The sequence below is a fragment of the Thrips palmi genome, unplaced genomic scaffold, assembly GCF_012932325.1.
Source record: "Thrips palmi isolate BJ-2018 unplaced genomic scaffold, TpBJ-2018v1 HiC_scaffold_2, whole genome shotgun sequence".
NCBI lineage: Eukaryota > Metazoa > Arthropoda > Insecta > Thysanoptera > Thripidae > Thrips > Thrips palmi.
In genome coordinates this window covers 3,622,527-3,640,674 of record NW_023144629.1, presented here as the reverse complement: position 1 = coordinate 3,640,674, position 18,148 = coordinate 3,622,527, and the positions used below count along the sequence as shown (strand labels likewise).

The 18,148-nt window shown below is 63.7% G+C and overlaps 2 protein-coding genes and 1 long non-coding RNA gene across 3 annotated transcripts; 1 reads left to right on the top strand and 2 right to left on the bottom strand.

Annotated features, from left to right (window-relative positions):
- Positions 1-177: 177 nt before the first annotated feature.
- On the top strand, positions 178-2,896 carry LOC117647363 (RNA polymerase II degradation factor 1). Its single transcript, XM_034389086.1, has 5 exons — positions 178-207; positions 889-1,013; positions 1,095-1,275; positions 1,880-2,200; positions 2,277-2,896. Exons 1-5 carry the CDS (start codon positions 178-180, stop codon positions 2,814-2,816), a joined length of 1,197 nt encoding a protein of 398 aa, XP_034244977.1. The 3' UTR covers positions 2,817-2,896.
- A 217-nt stretch (positions 2,897-3,113) lies between these two features.
- LOC117647133 lies at positions 3,114-3,641 on the bottom strand. Its single transcript, XR_004587824.1, has 2 exons — positions 3,579-3,641; positions 3,114-3,464 (listed from the first exon to the last, which is right to left on the bottom strand). It is a non-coding gene; the product is annotated as an uncharacterized LOC117647133 (long non-coding RNA).
- Positions 3,642-3,758: 117 nt separating this feature from the next.
- LOC117647362 (cyclic nucleotide-gated cation channel beta-3) lies at positions 3,759-9,250 on the bottom strand. Its single transcript, XM_034389085.1, has 12 exons — positions 9,068-9,250; positions 7,907-7,998; positions 7,371-7,837; positions 7,199-7,288; positions 5,793-5,983; positions 5,392-5,690; positions 5,121-5,305; positions 4,872-5,032; positions 4,698-4,799; positions 4,396-4,620; positions 4,079-4,320; positions 3,759-3,766 (listed from the first exon to the last, which is right to left on the bottom strand). Exons 1-12 carry the CDS (start codon positions 9,073-9,075, stop codon positions 3,759-3,761), a joined length of 2,070 nt encoding a protein of 689 aa, XP_034244976.1. The 5' UTR covers positions 9,076-9,250.
- Between the last annotated feature and the right edge of the window lie 8,898 nt (positions 9,251-18,148).

Here is an 18,148-nt window from a genome sequence, read left to right as displayed (position 1 = left end):
ACGCGAGGGCCCCGGCGGGGGTGTGATGGCTCCGGGGCGCTCCGGGGCCCTCCGCGGGGCACACGTGTTGTCGGATTCCGGTGTGCAACTCCGGGCGGCGCGGCGGTGCACCCGGACCGCGGTCGCTATTTAACCGGACTCCAGTGCCGGGGAGCGGCCAGTTGCCCCGCAGTCACCATGGAGTACACCAAGCTCGCCGTCGTGCAGGTACGTCCACCGCCTCCCCACTGTGCACCCCGCCCAGTCCACCCATTCGGACCAACCCCCTCCACAGCCCAGCGTCAGAAGACCTTCGACGTATTCTGAGACTTTTCGAGAGCTTCCAAGTCACACGGCGGCGCGCTGTTGTGTCATTCTTAAAGACACCGTAGGGCCTGAGGCCGCAGGGTGTTGGAAATTCTTTTGCGGGCGCCCAGCCGCAGACACCTGTGCGCTAGCGACCTTCAGGCGCTACCTTCGGGCTGGGCAGCGTTCAGCGTGACCCTCGCCTCGCGCCGCGCACCCCTGGCCGCCGCCAGTGCGTCAACCCCGGACCCCGTGGCGGCCGCGGCGAGGGTGAAACCCGTCGAACCGGTTGCTGGCGGGGCGTAGGCGAGGCGGCCTCAAGAAGAAGGCCCTCGCAATAGAGCCACGCGCCGCACGGCGCAGGGAGTACGAATGCACGTTGCGGGTGCTCACGCCCTTGCGTTGCTTGCTGGTTGTTTGCAGCTCTTGTTGCTGGGCTCGGCCCTCGGCCAGCAGCAGCTCTTCGGGCAGCAGAGGCAGGCCTTCCAGTCCGGCTTCCAGCCCAGCGCCTTCCCGCAGCCGCAGTTCCAGCAGTTCCAGCAGCCCGGCCGCCTCCAGCCGCAAGGCGCGCAGAGGCAGGCCGCCGCCGGGGTCCGGTCGCAGCAGCAGACCGGCGAGCAGTTCTCCACCTTCGGCGAGGGCGTGGAGACCTTCAAGCAGATCAACAACCGCCCCGTGGAGCCCTCCGCGCAGCCCGCCGTGCAGACCAGGACCCAGTTCACCCCCAGGTACCGCCGCGGTGTCCGCCCCCACCCCGAGGGCTTTGGCTCTGCAGCCTACCCGTTGCTAATCTTGGTGTCTGTTGGTAGGCCCGCGGTCCCGGCCGTCACCACCGCCACCTTCCAGCCGCCACAGCCCATCCGCGCCGCCCCCGCCGCCCCCACGCCCATCGAGTTCCCCAACGCCCTGCCCGCCCCCGCCGAGCAGCACGACGCGCAGGTGTTCACCCGCCGCCCCCTGACCGGCACCCCCAGCCAGGCCATCCCCGTGGTGAGTACAGTAGCCCCCCTCTGGCGGTTCAATCGCAACAAACAAACCAAAAAAAGCAAAGCACACAGAAAATATTTTTCAAAGACTTTTTCTCATCTCCGGCGCGCGCCAGATTTGTTTGCTATCTCACCGGAAGATCAGCAAAGAGAGAGACAGACAGACAACGTGACGCTGTTGTCGCTTGTCGTCTCTCCCGCACGCACCGCGTCTTCCCTTCGTCTCCCCCTCTCCCTCTCTCTGTCTCTCTCGCCGTGTCGCTGTGCACACGTCGCCCTCTGCGCAAACACCGCTGCACCTGAGGTGACAGAGTGATGGTAGTTACGTGCAACCCTTCAAGGCCAAGGCCTCTGTTGACGGAGAGGTGGGCCTACGGTTCGGCATGGGGCGTGGAATGTACTAGTCCATTCCCCCCCCCCCCCCCCCCCCCGGCCCTCTCTCTCCGCCTAGGTTGCCAGCCCGTTGGACGCGCGCGTACACTGGGTTGCTTACCCTGCGCGCTGCGGGCGCGCGGCGCGGGGTGCGTGGTTGTCGCTACTCCCTGCGCCGCGCTCCCCCGGCGCGCGGGGTATCTCTCACTAGCACTTACGGCCGCGTCGGCTTGCAGGCTTTGCAGCAGCAGCGCGCACAGCCCCAGCAGCCCCAGCAGTCCCAGCAGTCCGCCGAGGCCCTGCGCGTGCAGCAGGAGAACGAGCGCCTGCAGGCCGAGACGCTGCGCATCCAGCAGGAGAACCAGCGCATCAAGGCGGAGAACCAGCGCATCCAGCAGGAGAACCTCCGCTTCCGGCAGGAGACCCAGCAGAGCCAGCAGCAGCCCGACAGCCAGCGCTTCCAGCAGGCGCAGCACCAGATCCAGGAGCAGTTCGTCTCGCAGCTGGACGAGCTCCCCCAGCAGGAGGTGGTGCGCACCGCCCCCGTCGTCGCCCAGGTACGCCTTCCGACTTGCTCGTTGGGGAAAGGAAGGGACTTTGAGTTGTTGACCGCCACGCCTCTCCTCTGCGCAGCCCACCCGCTCTAGAGGCGCCACCCGCCGCCCCATCGCCGTCCTCGACGCCGCCCCCAAGCCCGCCGCCCCCGTGAGGACCACCCCCATCCGCGTGGTGAGCGCCGCCCCCGTGCGCGCCGAGGCCGCCGTCGCCGTGAACCCCGAGGAGGAGGCGCTGTTCGAGGAGCAGGCCAAGAACGCCCAGTACACGTTCGCGTCGTCCGTGGACGACAAGCTGACCGACAACTCCCAGCTGCGCCAGGAGACCCGCGACGGCCTCAACCTGGCGGGGCTCTACTCGTACTCGGACGGGTTCTTCCGGCGCACCGTGCACTACGAGGCCGACGAGAACGGCTACCGCGTCGTCAAGGAGGAGGTGGAGCCCATCGGCGACGGCCCGCAGCTCAACCCCAACGGCGCCGCCGAGGTGCAGGCCCAGATCTCCGGCCAGAACTTCGGCTACCGCATCACCGCCGACGACATCAAGGAGAGGAAGGAGACCGAGAAGGTGCCCGTGCAGCAGGGCAGGTTCCGCCAGGAGCAGGAGTTCAGCCGGTGAGGCGCCGCGTCGGCCAGCGCCTCCACTTCCACTTCCGGTCGCGACCGGAAGCGCCAATAAGCCGCACTTCCCAGTGACACTCGCCCCGGCCCGGGTCAGCCGCCCCGGGCAGCCCGGGCCAGCCGCATCCGGTCGGCAGGAAGTGTGGGAACCGGAACCGCCGCAGCGCAATACCGCGGCGCGTGCCAATACTTGTGATATTTTTTGTTGTTTATAATAAACGAGGAGGAGAATCAGATCACGGCGTTGCACAGTGTCTGCCAAATCGGGGTGAGCGGAGAGAGAGATGTCAATGACTGAGTGAATTTCGCTCTGGGCCGTATAAAAATACATTTATTTCGTAGTATCACATTTCTCACTAACAGAATCACAAAATCTCACTAAGATTAGGAACCTAGGACATCTATCTAGTAACTTTCGCGGGCCGTACAATTAAGTGGTTTGACTTCCGAGCGACCGCGCACCTCACTCACGAACTTAGCCGAGGGCGCAGACCACCGGAACGTACAACACATTAATTGTTAAAACACTAGTTAAATAAAACGACACATAAATGAAATCTTCATTGGTTGCTGCGCTGGGTCATGGCGCTGAGCTTTCGTCGCGAGCTGGGGAAGGACAGGCGGTGTGGCGCCAGTCGGGGTCCGTCTGCAACACAAGGGAATGACGTCATCATCCACCCCGAACGACGCAGGCGACGCAGTGGAAGCGTCGCGTTTCTTTGTCGTTAGCGGAGTTTTCGGGCGACTTTCCGCCACTCACCCGCCGTGTCCGTGGTGGTCGCCGGGGCGGACACGCGTCGCCGCTGCAGGTCGCGGGGCGGCGGCGCGGTGGGGGTGGCGGCGGGCGTGGCGGTGGGCGTGGGGGCGGTCGGCGTCGCCACCGAGGAGCGCGCCCACTCGTGCGTGGGCGACAGCAGCGGCGACAGCAACGACGCCGAGCTCAGGTCGCTCAGGGTGTCCGCGTCGTCCGCGTCGTCGGCGTCGTCCACGTCGTCCGCCCAGGGCAGTGAGGGCGCCGCGGCCGGCCCCGTCTCCGTGGCCGTGGCCGTGCAGGCCGTGCCCTCGCACGCCCGGCTGCTGCAGGTCCTGCAGGTGCACGAGCAGGTCGTGCCGCAGCACGAGCTGCAGCAGCTGCCGCGCCGAGAGCACCGCGACGACCGCGAGCACCGGGACGCTGCGGGAGGAACAACGCATTTGTAGCCGACTGGCGGAAAGTGTTCGCGGGTCTACGTCGGCATCCTGGCCGGGAGGGAGACGCACCTGAGCTGCGCGAGGTGCGCGACGTGAGCGACGCGCAGGTGACGTCGGTGAGGTCCGAGTCGTGGTCCGTGGCCTGCGTCACGTGGACGCTGGGCAGCAGGGTGTCGGTGGCGTCCGGGCCGTACGCCCAGGCCGTGGGCACCGCGTTGCCGTCCGGGACGCCGTCCGGGACGGCCTCCACCACGACGGCCTCCGAGTCCACGGCGCGCTCAGGCGGTGGCGGCGACAGCTCTGGGGTCACCCTGGAAGAGCACCCCGTTGGTTATCCATGCTCTCGATTGGACTATTCCACTGAAACACTCCTTGACGCTGCTCACTTTATCATGACCATGGGGTGGTGGTTGTGCTGCAGGGACGAGGACTGCGGCTCGTCCTGGGGCGACTCGGCCTGCTCCTCCTCGCTCTCCGCGTTGCCGGCCGAGCTGACCGTGCCGTCGGAGTCGTCCTCGGTGTCCTCGGCAGCCTCCTGGGACGTCGTCGGCGACCCCCGAGCCAGGTGGTTCTCCCGGCGCTCTCTGTCCGCGTTCTCCTGCATCAGCGCCCTGCCGAGGGAAGCCCCATGGTTCAATTTGTTTTTGGTGGAGACACCAACGTTGGGGAAAGCATTTGCTGGACTCACTCCGCCTTCTGCTTGAGGACCTTCTGCGCGTCCGGGTAGTACACCAGCGTCTCGTGGAGGTCGTTCTTGCTCAGCACGAACAGGTTGGAGAAGCCCTTGGACCTGTCGGGCCCAAACACGGTGTTAATTTAAACAAGTTACAGAAACAGTTGGAGAAAAAGTTTAAAAACTGACCTGACGTCGGCGGTGCGGCGGTTGCCGCCGGCCAGGGCCAGCAGGCTGATCTCGCCGAAGACGGAGCCCTCGCCCAGGGTGGCCAGCACCTCGCCGTTGGTGGGCGCCAGCACCTCCACCTGCCCCGTCTTGACGATGTACATCTCCTTGCCGACCTCGTTCTGCGGGCAAGAGGTGCGTCAGGCGCCGCTCTGGGGGCACGCCCTCGGGCACGCCAAGCCCCTCCCCGTCGCGACGCGGCGCACTCACCTTGCGGCAGATGAAGTCCCCCGGCAGGTAGAGCACGGAGCGCAGCTTGAGCACGAGGTCGCGAATGAGGGCGGGGTCCGTGATCTTGTTGAACAGCGTGACCTTGGCCAGCGTGCCGCCGTGCACGTCGATGGCTACGTCCGTCTTGAGCTTCTGCGGCAGCGAGTTGAGGATCTTGCCCTCGTCTGCGAGCGAGCAAGCGGGCCAGTCACACAAGAGTCAGCGGGCGTGCTCTACTCACCACGTTTCTACATTTGTCTTTTACGTTTACCGAAGGGCTGGTGCTGGTCCGCGAACGTGAACCAGCTCTGCACGCGGCGCTGCACGTGGTCCGGCAGGCTGAGGCCGCGCATGTGCTCCAGCGTCTCGTCCAGGCGCTTGCGGTGCTCGGTGCGCGTCCGCGACGCCGTGGCCACGATGTCGCGGATCTGGCCGATGAGCAGCGCGAACACGAAGACCCCCATGAGCCACGAGCACGTCATGAACAGGTACTCGCCCTCCGTCTCCGGCCGCGGGTTCTTGCCCACCGAGGTGGCCGTCTTGGTGGCGAAGTAGAAGCACCGGATGTAGCTGCAACAGCGGATCGGTCAAGTTTTCTAGAGTAGAAGAAACATGGGTAGGTGTAGTGGGAGGTAGGCCGACTGATTGAACCCGCGCGCCACCAAGACTCACGCGTTGCCGTCGCCGCCCCGGTACGTCCAGTTGTTGGCGCCCAGCCCCTCGCGCGCCGAGAAGGCGTAGTAGCCGCACGCGTTGAGGTGCACGAGGAACATCATGTAGCACAGGGTCCGCGCCACGCGCACCAGGTACGGCGACATGAGCAGACTGTCCAGGTGGTCGAACAGCTCCCAAAACGTCTGGATCTGCGAATCATCCCGAAAAAATTTGAACTCTACACCCCCTCCCCAGTCTTAATGGGAGGCCTCCTGCTTTACTTCGGTGTTCGGGATGGGAACCGGTGCTATCAGGTACCTGGGGTTAATCCCGTCAGCGACCCTAAGCGTTCGCCGGGGGACCCAGTAGGACCCCAAAGCTCAGGCAGCTGGGTGAGAGCACCCAGTACGAAGCTCTTAGAGGGGCGGGACGTAGAGTGAGACGACAGAGAGACAGAGAGAGACTCAGACAGAGAAGAGGTTTGGTGGGAGCTTCTTGTTTTCGTAGGGTTGGTTGTGTACCCCATGGTACCCCCACTGTCCGGCGCTCCCGTACCGAACATACAGCGTTTTAGGCCAGCTTCAAAGGACTTATCATCGCCTCCCCGACAAGTCAAGGAGGCACCACCCGCAACCACACACCGGGTGGTCTGGATTGATGGATCAAATACGCCATCGCTCCAGTGCCGAGGCCAACCCGCCGAAGCGGATTGCTTTTTAGACACCCACAGCGGAGTGGCCAGGTGAATGTGACTCTGACCACTACGCTATCACGCTTGTACGTCTGGCAGCGTGTTGGACGACGGGTTTGAGTTGCACTGGGAGGAAGGCGGTCGAAAAATGTAATGAAATGATGGGATTCGATCCCCGGACCCCGCCATCGGGATCACACGTCTTTACGCTCTCGGCCACCACGGCCCATGATGAGGGCATCGGCGTGAGGTGGGTTCTTGACGCAACAGGACTCGACCGACCCGGTCAAAATTTCGCAAGAAGTTGGGGGAGTCGAACCGCCGACCCTAGCACTGAGATCCGACGCCTCTACTCCCTGGACCACCACGTCCCATGCTCGGAGAGGGCTCACGTTTGCGGGTTTGAACCGCACTGGGTGAGGCAGTAAAATTAAATGGAAATATTTGTTAGGAGTCGAACCTCCGGCATGTGGGCCTGTTGCACACGGCTCCGCTCTCATGGCCTCGAACCACCACCCTTAGGATAGCAAGCCGAAAAAACTTTTGTGACGCTGGTATTCGAACGCCGGCCTGCGGCAACTCGATCCCACGTCTCTAACCTCTCGGCTATCACAGCAGTTTTGTAACGCGATGGATCATCTGCTTTCATTAACGTTCGTTGAATGAGATTTTTTTTGGAGAGAGAGAATTGGATTTATTGGTGTTTGTGGGTGGTTTGGTCCTTGGTCGTTACCTTGAGGATGCGGGGGAGTCGAAAGAGCACGTTCTCCGTGCCGTACTTGAGGTACAGCAGGTCCAGCGGCGTCAGCGACAGGATGTCCAACTAAAATATGATTCAGTGACTTAATTTTTTTCAAAACGGAGCGCACCAAACACGCACGGGTTGGTGAAACGAAACAACCCACCTTAAACTGCCACTTGGCGAAGTAGTGCTTCCTGGTGAGGCGCTTGTCGCGCACCCAGAAGCCGTCGTACACGAAGATGACGTGGGGCTTGACGAGCACCAGGTCGAGCAGGTACACCACGTCGCAGGCCGTGTCGAACACGAACCACGTCCCCCAGTTGGAGGGCGTCTGGTAGGGGAAGGTGGACCGCAGCGGGATGGTGATGCAGTTGTACATGAAGCCGGCGGAGACGAGCAGCAGCCACGCCAGGTGCCAGTAGCTCTGCGGGTGCAGCGCGCCGCCGTTGCGCAGCGACTGCACGAAGCGGCCGCCCAGCGAGGTGGGCTCCACCAGCTCCAGCTCGTCGCTGAACGTGTCCACGTGCCGCTCCAGCTCGTCGCGCTCGCGCTCGCGAGGCTCGTTGCGGATCGCGAAGTCCACCAGCTGCTCCAGCTCCGGCGTGGGCGTCGGCCGCCCGATGCAGTAGTCTGCGCAATGAGGGTTTCAGTGTTTTGGTTCAACCCCCGCGCGGCGCGGCGGCGTGGCGTGTCGCTTACCGGACAGCGTGTCCCTCTGCCAGGAGACGTGGGGGACATCGCTCTCCTTGGCGTCCGAGCAGCCCGACGGGGACGGCGGGAACCAGTGCCACCTGCGGCAGAGAGACGGGTGTCAGCGACCCAGTGACGCTGGACGATGTCAGTGACACTGTACCCCGCCCAGCGGGCCCAGCACGACGAGGGCGCCACGGAGGCCACGCCCGCAACGCCCGCCAGGCCGCCACCCCCCGCGGTGGGCCAATTAATTTGTGCAATTACATCGGCCGCCTGGCAGTCGCTGGCGGTCGCATGCGGTGCTACCACGCCCACCACAGTGTCCCAACGAAACGGCCGCGAGTTTTCCGGTGGCGCAATGACAAATGGCCTCCCCTCTCTGACGCCGCTGACGGCCACCCCACGCCCGCCCTACCCCAACTCTGCTCCCCCTCTAACCCACTGGCGCCCTGGCTCGCCCCGCCCGCTTTTTAAGATTCGCACCGCGACGCCTCCGTGCGCGACGTGCCCGCCAGGTCTCGCTGGTCTGCATTCACAACGGCACGGCCACGGCGGCGTCTCAGCTTCCTGCCGCCATCCGCCGCGCCGTGTTGCGCGCCGCCTCGGCAGCACGGCCAGCACGGCCAGCATCCCAGCATCCCGGTAGTATTGATTGTGCAGGTTGTGTACACGGAGCGCGGCGAACGCGGCGCCGCGGCGTCAGCGCGCTCAGTCACAGCGGTCCACCGCGTCCCCGTCGGACTGCCGCTTGAGTGGGAGAGAGAGAGCTGCAGCCTGCTGGAGTGGCCGCGGGCATCATGGGCCGTCCCTCGAGGTGGGGCTGGAGCATGGATGGGGTGGCGGCTCCCACACTCACTGAGCAGCTCGGCACGCGTGGCGCCCTCCCTCGGCGCGCGCCCGAACCACCCCGAAGCAGCCCGAGCCACCCCGACGGCCGACGGGGAGGTTCACATGTTTGGCCCGCCCGCTATAAAATCGAAGCGCAGAGTAAACCGAAAAGGTTGAATGGGCGCTCAGGCTTCGCCGCACGGTCCTGGCCGTCGAGGTCGACGAGCAAGGTGCGGCCGCCAAGTCCAGAGCCTCGCGGGAGAACGTGAACAAAACAAGGGCCTGGACAAAGCAGGCCTGGCACTGCTTGGCTCTGCTTTCGCGCTGCTTGCCACTCACCTCCCCATCTGGCCGCGCTGTCAGGGGCAGTGCCAGCGCTCGGACCAGTGTCGACAGGGCGAGGGCATCCACGGCGGCAGCAGAGGCATGCCGACGGGCCGTCACCGGGACGCCCGGGACGTCGACGGGGTCCTGGCGGGTGGCGAGGCCGTGGTGCTGGCCGCGGGCATGGATGCTGGCGGCCAGGGCACGCGCGCGCAGACTGAGCGGGGCGAGGGAGCGCCCCCTGCGCAGCGCGCCGCAGGCCCCGCAGCCCCCGCAGCCCCCACGGCCCCCACCACCGCCGCCGCGTTGGCATCGATCTCCCGTTCCGCCTCCAGCCGGCGGACCGGCGGGCCCGGGGCGGCAGCGTTTTGAACGCGTTCGGCAACGACGCCTAGCCGTTCGGCGTGATTGCAAGCGTGTTGACGTTCCGCCGCGCGCCGCCATCCGAGCCGCACTCTGCGGATGCGATGCGCCGGCCCCGAGCGCCCGGCAGCTAGGCCACCCATCGGACGTCCGTCCCGCCCGGTTAAGCGGTGTCTAAACTCTCCAATATCTGTCCATCTCCGTCGCCCTCAAGGCGATGCCCGTTGTTCTCGCCCTTGTCCCTCGTTCTGGGTCACCCGGGACACGTACACGCCTCGCCCCGGGCCCTGCCGGCCCTGCCCTGGGCCCGCCCTCTGGTGTCATCCGGTCCGGCCGCCCTGGCCCCGGATTAGAGACGGCCGTTTAGAGTCGACTGCAGCACTGCAGGTACTGGGAGTGAGTGAGTCAGCTCGCCCTGGCGGCCCGGCGGCCGGTTCATGCCCATGCGCGATGTAACGTCAGACATGTCAGCGTCAGCGCGTCAGTACCTGAATGTGAGCCCGTGAGTCCTGCCCGGCGGCCAACGCGTCGCGCCGTGACTCAAGTGATTCTACTTAACGTCTCGCGGCCAGCGAGCCAGCGCGGCGAGCGCACCCATTCCGAGCGACAGCGCTTGGCTGCGTCTCTCTCGCCCTCATGTGGTGGCTGGCGGGGTGCGAGAGAGACGGGCACGGGCGGTGCGGTAAGTCAAACCAGTGCGGTGGGTGGTTCTGCCCGCTGCCCGCCCCGAGGGGTTCGGAGACGAGGAACGGAACCTCGTGGGGGTGCGAGAGAGACGGAGCGCGAAACGATCCAAATCCCTCGGCATCGCAGCCAGGCAGCGACTTTGGCAGTGGCCCAGCGCGCCTGCGAAACGCAGGTAGGCAACCCAACCGACGCGACTCCCGCCTGTGGAGCGCCGGGTAGGCAACCCAACGGACACAAGTCCTCCCCGGCGCCTCCACGGACGTACGTACCTACACCTTTTGAACGTGGACGCACAGTCTGATTCTGGACCGCGCCTCGTCGCTCCGTCTCTCTCGCACCCGTTCGGGACGCCCGTCGAGTGCGAGAGAGACGGAGCGACGACAGCCGCGGGCGTTTCTTCAACGCCGCGTAATTAATAAACTCGGAAACGCAGCGCGGCGTTGGAGCGGCCCCTCGCCCCAGTCTGCCGCGGGCGGGTGGGTAACGCCGCGTCCACCACACTGTGGGACTCCGACACGTGAAAGTGACGCTGCAGCTTCTTCGCGTGTCATCGCCGAGGCGAACGCAGCGCCACGCAGCGCAGCGGACCCGTCCCGAGAGTCGTTCTCGTCTCTCTCGCACTCATACGGAGCGTCCCGTAGAAGTGCGAGAGAGACAGAGCGACTGTCTCGGAATCAGTCCGCAGCCTCGATCGGTCTTTTTAAATGTGCGGGCCGCGCATTAATTTTGTACTCCACGCCCCTCGTCCCGTGGCGTGGCGTCGCGTCGGCCCCTCGGCCGCGCCACTGGCCACGCCCGCAACGGTGCACCGAATGCCCGAACGGGGGCGGGGCGGGGCGCGGCGGCAACGAGGAACCAGACAGCAAGCAGGACAGTAAAAGGAAGGGAGAAGAGTGATAACCATCGATTCTCATTCTCCGTGGACGCCGTGGACGCCGTGGACGCCGTGGACTCACTGGTGCTCCGCAGCACGGCGCAGTCGCATTGACTCTTTGACGCGCGGTTGACGCGTTCGTCTGGGCGTTGCGTTGCGTTCTCGGTCGCGGCCTGGTCGCGTCCACCGCCATCGGGAATCCCGCAGCCAATGTGAATGTGACGCAGCTGACGCGCCGGCCGAATCCGCGCGCCGTTGTTTGAATCTGAATGTGGCGACAAGCTGGATTTGGCGCCGCGAGTAATGAACAAGGCTAACCAATTCTGGCGCGCTGACCGAACGGCCGGGCCACAGTGGGCCAGAAGAGCGGTGGAGGCGGCCAAAACTCTAGACTCGGAGGGAGAGAGAGGCAGGGCGACGACGGGGAGAGGCAGCCGATCCCAAACACTCACTGCACTGCAGCAACTGCAGCGCGCTGCAGCGTGGAAACTGTGTCAGTGAGGAGTCGAGTCCGGCGGAGGCGACAATAATTTGAGCACCGGGCCTTTCCTGGCACGTATGGCCTTCGTGAAAGTCAGCGCGCGCCCCGCCCCGCCCCGCCCCGTAATGCAGGTAATCAGGCAAGACCGGCAAGGTGTTTCCCACAGTGGGACACATTTGCATCATGGGAGCGAGAGGCAGGCAGGCGGGCAGGCGGGCAGGCGGGCTGGCGACGAGACGCGACGCGACGCGCCCGCCGCGCCGCGGCGCCAAGTTCGCCCACTCGCCGGCGTCCTGGCGTCCTCCACTCCACGTGTGTTGTCGACGGGACACTCCCGGCCAGAAGCGCGGCGGCGCGGCGGCGCGGCGCCGGCCCGGACAGGCGCGCCCAAAAGCGGCGGGGAAAGGCGGCGACGTGGTCGGCACCAACGGCAACGACCGCCAGCCACTACGTGCAGTGCTGGTTGCTGCTTCCGCCACCTCGCGAAGACCAGAGCGATGACCCTCGCGGACCCGCCTTTTACCGCGTTCGAGTTCGAGTTGACCGTGCGGACCAGGCCATGTTACCGAGCCCTGCCGCCCTGCCGCCCTGCCCGTGTCCACTTGTTCTTTATGAACCCCTGTCTCTTGCTCTGCTCTCCGGCCGGCCGGCCGGCCAGACCGTGGGAGACATTGTGAACGGGAAAGTGAAGGGGGGCACGGCCGCACCGCATGCGACGCGCTTTTCTTAAATATGACCGAGTATGAATCAACGAGGCCCGGGGCCGCCGCCGCCGCGCTCGGACAAAACGCTCAAAGGGTCAGGACGTCAGGACACTCGTTCGACACGGCCAGGCGCGGCCGGCCCAGGTGCCGCGCGAGGTGATGACGGCTGTCTCGGCCGCCCTCTCTCACACACACAGACACGCACGCGCACACGCACGCACACACACACGACGCGCGCAGACACACGGGCGTGACGACATGACGACACTTTGTTGTGAACCAGTGCGGTGCGTCTCGTTGGGACACGGTGAGCATTGGCCGCGTCCGAGTGGCCAGTGCAGTGTGCTGGCCGTGCCGACGACTCTCCTCCCCGGACGCTCCGGCCGGACCGTTCCGGACGCGGCCCGTGCGCATGTAAACTGCCGTGGCGCGGCGTGGCGCGGCGCGGCGGACACAGACGTAAAGGGGAAACATCGGTCCGACGAGGTCCTTGGTGTACGGAGTACGGACTGCGGCCTGCCTGGACGGCCTGCCTGGACGGCCTGGACGGGGAGGTGCTCTTGGGCGGCGGCTTGGCGGCGTCTCTGTTGGCCTGTGTGTGCCACCGCGAGACGCCGTGCGGTGCCGTGCCGTGCGGTGCGGTATGGTGCTGCTTGCGACTCTTCCAGGAATACCACACTGCAGCGGGGGACTTCTCACGCGTGCTCGCTCTTCTGCATACGCCCCCCGCTCCCCCCCCCTCTCTCTCTCTCTCTCTCTCTCTCTCTCTCTCTCTCTCCCCTCTGTGGGACGTGTTTACTATCCCGCCGTGGTCGGCGAGCTTTTTGGAAAAAATGTGTCCTCCTGAAAGCGCTGCTGCTTCAGGTTGGGGACCGTGCGAGCACTGTTCGGACGGCCTGCTGCTGCTGCAGGTGACGCGGGGGAGGGTCTGAAACGTGGCTTTGAAATCGGTCACGTACTTTGGGCAAGCACCAGACTCTTCCTTTTAATGAAACCACTTTATTCCAGTAATTAAAAGGCGGAGTTCGTGTCTAGAGAGCCTGCAAGTAGGCAGCCACTCCCATGTAATTCATCGGTGTCTACTGGGTTGCCTACCTCAGCACACTAGGCAACTCCTCTAAGCCGAAAGTTTGCCTCGGCGGCGGGCTGAGTGAAGTCGCCGCCGGGGAAGGCCAGCCAAGCCGGCCCTGGGACGGCCTTGACGGCGACCTTGGCGGCGGCGGTCAAAAGCGGCCGATGAGCAGGTTGGCCGGCTTCGCCATGTAGCTTCGCTTCGCCCTGGCGGCGTGCTGGCGGCCTCCGGCGCCCCGTCGGACTGCGGCGACTGCAGCACCTTCAGCACCCCTTACAAGGCCTGCCCGACGATGCAGCGGTCTACAAATTGCGCCACTAAATCACCAATCCGGCCGACTAAGTACCAACTAAGTGAGACATTAAACAAGTGAGTCTGGTGCCGCATCCCTTTGCCTGTGCTCGCCTCATCACACGCCGATTCCCGTAACGAGCCGAAAAGCGAGACCACACGGCCAAGCCGCCGGCCAAGCGGGGCAGTGGGCCAGCCCGCGCGTGTGTGTGAGGGTGCAACGACGCGCGTGTGTGTGTGAGAGAGGCTGTGATCGGGCAGACGGACAGACGGACGGGCGGACAGACATGTAATTACTCCGAAGCTGGTGTCGGGCCGCTGAATGGCCTCTGACCCTGCGGCCTGCGCCGGCCTGCGGCTCAGTCAAAACTCGAGTCAGCCCGACGGGCCGATGGCTTGGCCCATGGGTCCGGGGTGACGTACTGGATGTGGCCGGCTGGATGTTGCTGCGGCGCGGCGCGGCGTCGACGTGCTCGTTAAGGCCGTGGCGCCGAGGAGCGCTTGCAGGGCTTGCCGCGCGGCAGTCTGGAAAACGGCCAGGTTTCCGTCGGGCGCTCTGCTGCACTACCTGGAGAACCTGGAGGACCTACTGGAGGACCTACAAGTGGAGGACCTGCAGGAGGGCGGGCAGCCATGGCAGCACGCGCGCGGGCCGCGTCGTTCCACCTGCCCCTCAACGTCAAGCAGGCGGCTTGGTTAATTAGGGGATGAGGCCGTGGTGGGGCGGGGCGGCCCGTGACCTGACCCGCGTCAAAATCATAAATATGAAAGGAAGAGCTCTGGGCGTGCCGCGCCGTGGATTACACACAGGACGAGCGCGGAGACGGAAGGACGAAGGACGGCCACGGACGAGGCTAGGGCCAAAACGAGGCGCTAGTCGGTCGAACGTCGCAGCATCGCCGTCAGAGAACTGCGGGGTTGGGGGCGGTGCGCGCGTCTGGCGATACCCCTCGCGTCGAGGGTGTCTGGATGTCTCCCACGCGCGGAGTAGTAGCGACGGCAGGCCGGCCGTTGTTTTCGTCGCTCTCTCTCTCTCTCTCTCTCTCTCTCTCTCGCACTCGTTGGGTTCGCGTGGGCGTGTGAGAGAGACGGGGTGGAATCAGACTGCCACAGCGATTCATCCCCTAGTCCTGCCGAAAGGGTGGATGCGGCCGGTGGCCCTGCTCCTTCCCCTATCCGGGATATCACTGTTTTTCCGACTGGAATTGGGCCGCGGGGCGGGGCGGGGCGGGGCGGGGCGGGGCGGGGTGGGGCGGGGCGGGGCGGGGCGGGGCGCGGCGATACGGCCCAGTGTGGGTGGCGCGGCGCCTTCCAGGAAAAGTTGCGCCAGGAAACAAAATATATCGAGAGCACCTCTCCGTCCGCCTGGCCGTGCTCGCCGTGCTCCGCTCTCCGCGTCGCGACGCTGTGCGCGGCCGCCCTGCCGCCCCCGCCGCCCCCGCCTCGCCCTCCCGGAGGCAATAAAAGACGATAAGTTCGGCCCTTCGGCCCTTTGGATGTGTTTGGATCATAGGCGCCGCCAGCCGCGAGCCGGGCCGGCCGAGCTGGCAGCCTCGCACTGTTAAGGTGGATGCGGAAGAAGGACCGCCGTCGCTACCCCGCGCGCTGGGGACTACCCTTGTTAGCACTCGCCTGCGCAGGGGGTAGCGACAGCGGCCACTTTGGCACAGGGCTTGGGTTCAGGGCGAGCGGGTGGTCGGGGCGTGCGACACACACACGCTCACTCGGTCGGGCTCCACACACACATACGTGAGCGCTGCCCCGGTCTCGGCCGATGTGGGGCAATGAGTCTTAATGGCGCCGTTAAGGCGTTTTCGCCGCCCAATTGATGAGTATTGTATAAATCACTTTGGAAGTGGCGTGATTGGCGATCAGCAGGTATACGCCCATCAGCCGGCCGCCCGGCCGACGGGGAAGCGCAGAGTAGCGCCGTCGCCGTTTTGCCGTTTCGGCGGGAGATTCGAAACCGCCAATTTGCTCGTCGGCCCCGATTGGCCCGCGTGCCTGCACTGCAAAGGCCGCAGCGCAGGGCCGCCAACGTGTGCTGCGGGTGTCTCTGGACTTGTCGTGTTGGCGGAGTCCAGCAGCGGCTTCCTGGCTGGGGAGGGATGGCGCTCTGGAGCCTCCAGCGCCTCCAGCAGGGGCTGCTGCCCGAGGCTGCCCCCGCCCGGCCTCTATACTTAGGCCCCTCGTTGACTCGCTTCACTTTATTACATTATTATGACTGGCCCGCCACCCCTTTGGGCCTTCTGCCTTCCGCGGCTCTGGCTGGCTGCCTGCCTGGCCGGCTGGCTGGCTGGCTGGCGGGGCGGCGGAAAGCCCGGCCTGTCAGCGAATCATTAGAAGGGGCATATGACTCCTTAATCAGACTGGGCCGCCGGAATGCTAACCGCTGGTCAATTACAGCCTGCCAGCCGGGCGCAGTGCGCGCGCGCGCGCGCGTGTGTGTGTGTGTGTGTGTGAGCGCGGTGCGTGAGTGCGTATGGGGTAGGTATTTTCACTCACCAGTTCAAAATTTTCATTTCTCGAGTTCTTGTATATATTTTTAAAAATTAGTTTATCTTAAAAATTTTGAAACTTTTTTTACTTTTAATTGTACTTAAAAAATTTGCCCATATTTTTCCATGCTTTAGTTTTGTTTCTGAGAGGATTTTGCATGTACTTTTTTTTTCCTCTGAGCTGGAGTCGTCTCGTTTCTAACGCACTTTTTTTGTCTGTGTGCGTACGTGTGCCAGGGTGCGCTAGTCTTTATATTTCCCGCATCTTCATTCTCTCGGATTGGACACACCGGGGCTGTACTAATGTCTTCTTTAGCCGATTCATCACACCAATTTCTCATACGGCCGGGCCTTGACCACTTGCTCGCGGGTCAACGGCGGCAAAGGGTCTCTCTCGCTGCTCGGCCTGCGCGGCCGATTCGTCGCTCCGTCTCTCTCGCACCCTCACGGAGAACCCCATGAGTGCGAGAGAGACAGAAACGTCTCTTTCTGAATCGCTCGGCCCGCTTCGGCGCGGCGTGCCGGGCGCCAAGGATATTGACGGGAAACGGCCTTTGAATGCTCAGATTTCACGGCTCCGGGATTAACGATGGGCCCGAGGGAAAGCGCGGGGAGGGGCCAGGCTAGGAAACAATGGAGAGGGAAAGGGGGAATGGAAAGGGGGGAAAGGCTTCAAAAACGGATTCATAATTTGAATTTATTCACCTCAATCGGAGATTCATCGATGCGGCTCGAACGGAAAATGTCCCAAGTTGTCGCGTTGGCGCCACGTTGTTGTTGTTGTTGTTGTTGTTTTGTTGGTGTGGTGTCGGCTTGCTAATTGGCGACGAAAAGGCAAGGGGATTGTGCGCTGCCTACGCGTCTCGGCCGCTACACGGACGACCGGCCGGCCCGACAGAATAAAGAAATAAAAAACGAAAATGGAAATAAAATGATCGAACACGGCGCGGCGGCGCAAGCAGATATTGAATCACCCCCGGCCTGGCAATTAAAAAAAAATGTATTTGTCAGAAAGAGTATGTCAAGTTTCCCGCGAGAAACGGCGGCAGGTGCGGGATGGGGCGCTTCCGAAATTTTATCGTGTTTTTTAATGCGTTTCTTTTTATCATTATAAATAAAAATATCTGGAGGTGTTTCTCTTCTCTCTCTCTCTCTCTCTCACGGACGGGCGCAGCGCAGGACCCAAACTCCGCGCCGGACCGTGCACCGTGTGTACGCAGCAGCGCGCAGCAGGGACGCGACGGTGAGGGCCATCTAAACGAAAACTCAAACACAGATACAAACAACTCAAACAGAGCCACCCCATGCGTGTACGGCGTCAAAACCAACGCCTCTCTCTCTCTCCCGCGCTGCACTGCACACCTCGGTACCGGGCAGTAAGTCATTCCCCGATCTCACACGTATACACTTACACTTACTCACACCTAAACGCGCGCGCGCACGCACGCGCACTGCGCACCCCCAGTGCAAGCCCTGCGAGCCCCAATTCATGACGCGCGATGTTTATCTTGTCAGAAACAAATATCGTCCGCATCATCACCCGAAAGCTATCATTTGAGGCGCTTTTGAGGCGGTCACGGCGCTGCAGGGCGGTGGGCGCCGCAGGTGCCGGACAGGGCGGAGGGGTGGAAGCCGCCTGGTTACGATTGATTCTACGGAATGCCACCTGTGCGTGTGTGCTTGTGTGTGTGTGCGTGTGTGCTTGTGTGCGTGCGTGTGTGCGTATGCCTGTGTGTGTGCGCGCGCGTTAGCAGGTGTGAGGGCGTGGACACCTCGGTCGACGGTGCCTGTCGGCGGCTCCTTTAGGGGTTGTCCACCAGAAAAAGTACCAAAATTATTGTCTGCGCCACTGACGTTTTTTCAAGAAACTATCAGAGAAGAAACATTGAAATTCCAGATAAAGGTGTGTCACGAAATTTTACTTAACTTTTTTTCGCCGGGTAGGGCGTTGAGGGCGACATTGGCGGCGAGAGGGAAAGAGAGAATGGAACACGTGTCCAGCGAAGCCAAAGGGGGCCGTCAACAAATGACCTACAACTGGCGGCCGGTCGCACCGCGTCGAGGAGCGTCTGCCTCACTTTCGGAGAAAGATGTGATAAAAATTAGTCCGCGATACGTTAGGCGTG

Bases quoted from the DNA above. Each gene is read 5' to 3' on its own strand.
- LOC117647363 (XM_034389086.1), top strand. From the start codon at position 178: ATGGAGTACACCAAGCTCGCCGTCGTGCAG. The intron at 1,014-1,094 runs GTACCGCCGCGG...GTCTGTTGGTAG, and splicing joins AGGACCCAGTTCACCCCCAG to GCCCGCGGTCCCGGCCGTCA. The intron at 1,276-1,879 runs GTGAGTACAGTA...GTCGGCTTGCAG, and splicing joins CCAGCCAGGCCATCCCCGTG to GCTTTGCAGCAGCAGCGCGC.
- LOC117647362 (XM_034389085.1), bottom strand. The intron at 5,984-7,198 runs GTAACGACCAAG...GATGATTCGCAG, and splicing joins GACTCCCCCGCATCCTCAAG to ATCCAGACGTTTTGGGAGCT. The intron at 4,321-4,395 runs GTGAGCAGCGTC...GTGCTCTTCCAG, and splicing joins CACCCCATGGTCATGATAAA to GGTGACCCCAGAGCTGTCGC.